Genomic DNA, 7,576 nt, shown 5'->3' with positions numbered 1-7,576 from the left:
CTTGAAGTTCGGTTTTGGTTTCTAACTAGCTTTATGTATACATAATTTTCTTTAAATGCTTTGCCATAGTTTTGTGAGGCGTGTTTTTCAAGTTATTACTTGCTTCCGTGGAACTACAGGGTAATACTGCAATAGTTAGCATCCAGTAGTTACACCAAAAAAAAAAAAAAAAAAAAGAATTACCTAAGTCAGACTATACACATAACGTAATATATATGTTAATTTGTGTTAGTGACTGAATTCATGGCTGCCATTTACAGAAGTGCGTATTTGTTGCTTCAGCCCTTGCTCTTACAGGGTCTCCCATAGTAATTTGATGACTTGATGGAAACCTAGTACATAGAAAGAAATAACACTAATTTTATCATCAAAATACAATCCAATAAATCTGACTTAGAGCCACTTGTCTCAGATTTTAAATGTTGTGGCTTCACGATACAAAGTGCTGTTTCAGTGTGAACTCTCTTAGCTGTTTCAAACCTCTTCAAGTAACTTTGAGAGGATCACTTCAAACACAAGTGCTGCATTACTATATGTATATACTATGTGGCATCATACCTCAGGAAGCTAGCTTGCAAGGATAACTAGGTCTGGGTAAACCTGTCTTGAGGAATTATAAGGGTTAGAGTCTTTAATTCGAGAGCTTGGAAGGAGGCACTGAGCCATACAAAATCATCAGTACAGAGCAAAGTATATTTAAAGCTTCTGTTTTAATGTCTTTACTCTTTCTGTCCCTCATAAACTGTTAACCTATGAAGACAATGCAGAGGGGGATTCAGAACTAATACACTTTATACAGTGAAAGACTCATTACAGGAAGATGTTAGTCAAAACACAATAGTCTTTCTATTCAGTAACAACTCTATTTTTTTAATGTTGAAATGTGGACTGACGTTTCAGAGTTTGTTGATTGATCCTTCTGGTGGTGGGATGAGATTTCCGTGAGAACTGAAGAAATCTGTATTGCCTGCTACAGTCGTAACCATTCAGGCGTGGGCTTGTTGCAGCTGGACCCATACATTCCAGAGCCTCCTAAATTGGTATAAGCTGCACTGTTGCACTTTTCTGCTCTTACACAGAGCAGTGATATGCCAGTGTTATGCCATCCCTAGTGCTAATGTGACTGCACTTTAAACTGAATCAGGTAATTAATCTGGCTGTGGGAGGGGGGGAAAAATACACCAATTCAGTTTCTTGATGATCTTCTCATCCACCAGTACTAGGGAAGGGTAGGAGCACTCAGCTGTCATGCAGGGGGAGTGTTCCTTGCGCTTAAACTGGCCACCATGGAGCTGCAACCTTTCATTGTTGAGTTTGTTGTATGCAATCTAGTGGTCATAGTCTACTACCAAAAGCCTTCCTTTGTCTTCCATGCATGCTCATCTGATGTTTTCTTTAACAACTGTGTAACCACATTGATTTGTATTTGTTGAATCCTAAAGAGCAACTAGAGGAATACATTTATCTTCTGCTATACTTAAGGGAGCAGTCCAGGAAGTGTTTTCTTTAAGAGTTCTTGGTGCTTTCCCAAGCACCGGTATGCCAGACAGAACTTTGCTGTTTGAAATAATCAGTCTTAAAGTGCATCCTTATATCTAGCTTTTCCTCCGCTTCTATTTACTGAACTAGTAAATGGCTATAAGGCAGACAGGCGTTTTCAAATTTTAGTTTTTAAATGCTGCTGTTATGGAATCTAATCTCAAAAAGCAGGAGGATATTTGAAAACTTTCTTCAGGAAAGAAGTTTTGTTTCTTTCCATCTCTTCACGTGTCTTAAAGATGGTTTTCCTTCTGGCTGTCAAATATTTTTTTCTTGAATCAAATGAGATTGCGGGGGGTAGTTTGTTTCACATCAGTAATGTTCAGGTAGTGGGTATCTGCTTCCTCTGTAATTCTGTACAGTGAAAAGTGTTGGTGGGGGAAATTGCCAATTTTGTAGTATTATATAAAATGAGAGCTTGTTTTTGAAGCACAGAGATGTTTGTGACTCTCATCTTCACAGAGTGGTAGATATTGAAACCAGAGAGTTGTGAGCACATGCATTAACTCTGTTTTGATGTTGATATTTCAATCTGTACATTAACAAGACTGCTTGATAAGATTAATATCATTTATGTTGTGGCGATGTTGTTGCTTGTATATACCTTCTGAACAAGGTGGAGGAAGATTGGGTTTTGGTTTGATAACTACAAAAATAAATTGGTCAGTATAGGAGAGGACACTTGATCTTCCAAGGAGGAAATCCAAGTGGTGACGTGGCTCCTATAAAACTCCCTTAAAATAAATTGGTAGTCAGGTTAGAATTGGATATGGTTACAAAAGATAGCATGTTTCTCCAGGAAGAAGATCTCTGAGGAAATGTGATCCCATACGAAGTGTTACAGTTCCTGAAGATGCAGACTGGCACTGCTGCGGAAGTGCTCAAGACAGATGTCTGTGCTTCATCATGTTAATTGACTGCATGTTAGGGTCTTTAGATGATGGATGGAGTCCCATCCCATAGGCAGGTTGTTCCACCTCTTTTTAGCTGGTTGTAGAGAGGACTTACACAACCAGTTTACCCTTGTAAACTGAGGTTATTCTGCAGAGGGTAATCATTTTGCTTTGGCCAGAGTCATCAGTTGCACTAACTTTCAGTGGTCTGTGCAGGATTAGAGGTGTGCAAGTTGCTTCAGGTGTTTAATATAAATTCTTAAACCAAAACAAGGCAGTTTGATGAAGACAAAAAGCAGCCAGTAAAGTTGTTGAGAGCAGGTACGTCTGTGGGTGAAAGTGCAGGTATTTTGGATGCCAGTAATCTGTTGAATTTGTAAATACTGGTGTTTATTTAACAAACCTTCTAAACAGTCAGTATATTCATGCTGTTCTCCAAGATTGATTTTACTTAATGTATGGAAAACATTAGTAATTGCAATAATTTGAAGTTGTGCCTCATGAATGCAAATAGTATGGAAATGTTGCAGTTGGGTAGTCAGTGAGAATGAGTGTATCCGTAGACAAAGTGAGTAGGTGCTGTTTTGTTTTGTTGGTATAATTTCTCTTCATTTTTACTTGGTGACTGTTCTGAAATGTGATAAGACTTGATGTGAACATTTTCAGTAAGTATTCACCTTATTACTTGAGCATGTGTTAAAAGTCCTAAATTCACTCAAAGAAAACAAATGAAAGGAATAAGTAAATTTGATAAGGTGTGATTTTGGTTTTTTTATTTTTATTTTACACTGAGAAAAATCTCTGCTAGGTAACCTGCTGGCAGCTCTAAAAATTGTTTCATTAACCTGTATCAAAATCATACAGGTTTTAAACACAGACTTCTAAATAAATTGAAAGATTGGCTAATACTAGTTTGCTTTGTTTTACAGGCTTTAGAAAGGATGCGTCCTTACCTGTGTGATAAAATCATAGCTGAGAGACATTTTGATTACCTACGTTCAAAGAAAATACTCACTAGAGAGGACACAGAAGAAATTTCTTCTCGATCTTCCAGTAGGAAAAAAACTGGGAAGTTATTGGACTACTTAGCAGAAAACCCAAAGGGACTAGATGCTTTGATTGAATCTATCAGACGAGAAAGAACACAAAACTTCCTCTTACAAAAGATAACTGACGTAGTGTTAAAAGTCAAAAATGAAAAACTTGAAGCTCTCAAAGGTGAGACGTTTATAATGACATTTTATAAGACATAAGTTTTATTTTGAGGATCTGCAAAATTAAACTCCAGCAGTTCTTTAAATCATGTTTCTTAGTACAGGTTTGGGGGTTTTTTTTTTACTTCCTCTAGTGTTTAGGACAGCATTCTTAGAAATATCACCAGTTTGGGTTTAAGATCCTAATGCATATATCCTGGCTTTGCCTTTTTACTGTCTGAACACATCAGAAATAACAAATTGCGAGAAGACCCTTTTGTACTGTTATGATGGATAAGTCTGTTTTCACATTTCAGTTTTGCTTTCTATGAGGTTCTAGTTCAGAAGTCGGAATAAGTGGTTATCTTCCATCTTGCATTTCTCTTGAAGCAATTTACTGCAGTGGCAGGATGCTCTGGTTTTGTTAAACTTTGCACCTCAGCAGAAGATAAACCAGCAAGTGCAACCTGAGGCAAATTTCTCTGTATGTGGTCAATGCCAAAACTTAAAATTAGACACTGTAAATGTATGCATATGTTGTTTCATACAGGCAGAGAGGTTTTGTTGACACACAAGGCTTGAAGTGACTATATATACTCCTATTTTAAGGCAGATAAAGAAAGTATAAGCCTTCTAAACCCAAACCCTTACTTCCCCTTCCACACCCACCAAAAGAGAAATAAAGAAGGAAGAAGTATATTTTAACACTAGAGATGAGAGGCCTGAAGTTTTCTCTGGCTTCAGGTAAAAGAGCCTTCAAATGTAGTCCACTTTAGAGTAGAACCATCTAGCTGAAGCTTTTAAAAGTTTGAAGAACACAGTAAGAAAAAATCTATCAAAAGATGGGTCAGAGGTCTAAAGTGACTTCTTAAAATGAATCTTAAATTATGGTGCATCTTTGTCAAATAGTAGCTGGTACAGAGAAATCATTCACGTCAGCCTAGATAGCCTGCATGTATTTTTTAATTTGTCATGAATATTGGAATGTCACAGGTAAGATGAAGAGGTTAGTTTGTTAAAAATACAGTTGATCTTTGACAATCTTACTGATGTTAAATCAGAGCACAGTTTAAAGACTGTGCCATATTGTAATTAAATCCAGTCTCTGTTTTTTGTCTTAGGTCTAAGCTGCAGCACCTGTATGACCTCACTGTATGGAGGAACAAATAATCTTTCCAGGTCATATTCTGATGAATCTAATTTTTTTGATAAAACAAAAGACAAAGAATCTACCCAGATACACCATCCAGAAGAAGATTATAGCACTGCCGCATTTATGTCTGCTGTCTCTCTTCATTCAATGAATTTGCCAATTGCAGAGATGGGAAATGCAGAGAGTGCTGTTCTCTCAGCCACCCTTCCAGGGCCTGGAGACCCCGGTGCACCCCCTCTCCCCCCAGAGCTCCAGTCAGAGCAGCAAGAACCGTGTACCAGTTCAAGTGACAATTGCTTTCTGCCTTTAAGATCGCGTTCTCTTCAACCACAGTGAACATAGTGACTTTTGTCTGTTCATCCAAATAGTACTGAAGTTTTGTGTGATGTCTTATAAAGGTTTAAAAAAGTTTTAAAACTGTTAATTAGCAAAATCAGGGGAAACTATGCTATTTACTGTTTCTAGGGAGTAGAGTTTTTTTGTAACTGAATGACTCTGGAGCTGCTTGGTTTTATGTTCTTTAGAGTGCTTTTTTCCAAAAGATCATGCTATTATACCAGCAAAGGTTTGTTTTTTAAACCAGTATATTTAAGATTTCACATTAAGCTGCAGATAATTAAGCTGCAGTTATAGACAAATTTTTTTTTTCTTCCTACAGAAACTACAAACATGCTTTTCTTAATGTTCTGGAATAGGTGAATTGGGAATGATGGTTAGGAGAAGTAGTGAGTATTGAAAAATAACTTTCTGAACTAAAAACATAGTCCTTACCAAAAAGCTTACTCATTTGCCAAATTAAATGTTTTTTCTGTAGGATGAATTTTGCCCTCTATGTATGTGTGTGCAGCTCCATTTAAAAAAAAAAAAAAATCCCAACCCTGAATTTGGCCAATCTGTAGCTATGCTTATTTGCAAGAAGTCTCTTAATTGTCTGAAATTTGTCCTACTAGTAAATCAGAAAGCACTCAGTATCGCAGTGATTTGAATTAGCTAATACACTTCCACAAGTCTTGGCATATTATTCTTGTATATTAGTTAGAGGTTTCTGATTTGTGATGCACTTTAAATATAAATTCTCCTTTGTACTGGAAAAGGAATGTAAACTGCTGTAACAGCATCATGTGGGCTGTAAGAAAATGTTACTGTATAATGCTATTCGGGAGCAAATCTTGTATGTTTTGTTACAGTAGGTAAGTAGAGGAAGAGTCCTGTAGCAAGAAGTATCCATACCTGAAGGACTTTTGGAAATGTTGCACTTCAGATACCTACTCTTCAAAGCAGATAGCACAGGTTTACATTTCAAACTTTCTCGAGTCAAATGCATTTTAAACTATTTCAACATGGGAAGGTTCTCATTTCTTGACACAATGTAACATGCTGTATTCCCTTATACTCTACTCTTGAGTTGCAATCTACTTCTTATGAAGTTGGCCTACAATCACTTTGAAATTACTAGGCAAAGACAAACTCTTACTTGGAAATGTGTACAGTTGTGTTCTGCAGTGCTACACTTGAAAGTGAGGGGATGCTTTCAGTATATCAAAGAGTAGGTTTGAATTTAAGGCTTTAAATTATTTTGGCTTTCATACAGTGCTGTAGCCATGTAAATCCATTGAAATTCAAACCCAGGTAATACTCAAACTCCTTTGGTGGAGACAGGCCATCTGCAGGACCTCAGTTACAGTCTCTAAATGTTTTTTCATGTTTACTCTGGTTTTTGGAAGTTGGTTAAAATAAATGGCAATGTTCAACTACACTCCATACTTTAGTATATAAATAACTTACATTTGATAAAGATGTGGGCTTCTGTTTAGTGTTTATAAAAATCCTTGTTTTCTTGTATGCATCTAAGGTCATAGACTGTCAGGACAGTAAAAATGCTTTTCAACAAAACTGCTTGGTTCAGAAAGCACTCTTGAAGTTAAGTGCCTAAAAATGCAAACAAAATTTTGCTCTCTAACATGAAATTAAGGGTAGGCTTAAATCCCTCTCTTCCATTAACTTGAACTGTAGTTGTACATACTCAGGATGTCTGAAAGTTGATTTGTCTAAATGCCCACTGTAACCACCTAGAGCTGTGCTTGGGTTCGAGTCCCTTCTTGGGCTCCTGGAGGGGATTGAGCAAGCTTGGCCGTAACTCAAAAAGAGCATCAGCTCAGGGTGAAGACTGCCTTGCAGATCTAAATCTCAGCCCATGAGGTGTGCTGCCTCCCCTGTGCCACGAAACCTGCCTCTGCAGGGATTGCTCCTGCAGTGGAGCCTATCAACCTGAGACTTAAATGAATGTATTATCTTACTAGATGTTTATAGCATACATTTTTTTAGAAGTCTGAAATGTTTATCACTTTTGGAATAAAGTTTTTGTATAATTGCCTCTTTTTCTGTCTGCCTCTCATTATTAAAATGCATAGGTTGTAAGAGCAGTTCATGCCAGTAACTGGATGTGTGGGTTTGGTTTTGTGTGTGCGGGAGGCTTTCGTTCTCATTGTCTTGTAAGAGAGGTTTGCCTTTGGTGGAAAGACTGACTTGCTGTGAAGCACCTGTGCCTGCAGGACTGCATTCAAGAGCAGTGCAGAGGGAGAACGTGCATGTGACATTAAGACCTCAGCTGCTTAAGTGCACACGAACACTAAGGAAAACGTGTTTTCTCTCTACTTAGGCCTGCAGGTGTAAAAAAGGAGAAATGGAGGTTGTCTCGGTTTCACGTCTGATTTTTCTGTGTCTGCCTCTGCTCTCTTACAGGGGAAAAAATCCCCGAGTCCTGGGGGCGAGCCCTGCCCCGGCCCCGGGCGGCCGCC

General features: G+C 37.8%; 1 protein-coding gene across 1 annotated transcript; it reads left to right on the top strand.

The window, feature by feature from the left end:
• Nucleotides 1-3,221: 3,221 nt before the first annotated feature.
• On the top strand, nucleotides 3,222-7,152 carry BCL10 (B cell CLL/lymphoma 10). Its single transcript, XM_026854414.1, has 2 exons — nucleotides 3,222-3,650; nucleotides 4,747-7,152. The coding sequence occupies exons 1-2, from the start codon at nucleotides 3,374-3,376 to the stop codon at nucleotides 5,112-5,114; spliced, it is 645 nt and encodes a 214-aa protein (XP_026710215.1). The 5' UTR covers nucleotides 3,222-3,373; the 3' UTR covers nucleotides 5,115-7,152.
• The last annotated feature ends 424 nt before the right edge of the window (nucleotides 7,153-7,576 follow it).

This window comes from Athene cunicularia (assembly GCF_003259725.1).
Source record: "Athene cunicularia isolate RWA chromosome 8 unlocalized genomic scaffold, athCun1 chr8_part1, whole genome shotgun sequence".
In the NCBI taxonomy this organism is placed as follows: Eukaryota; Metazoa; Chordata; class Aves; order Strigiformes; family Strigidae; genus Athene; species Athene cunicularia.
Note: the sequence above shows the minus strand (reverse complement) of the source record. Positions and strands in the feature narration are given on the sequence as shown.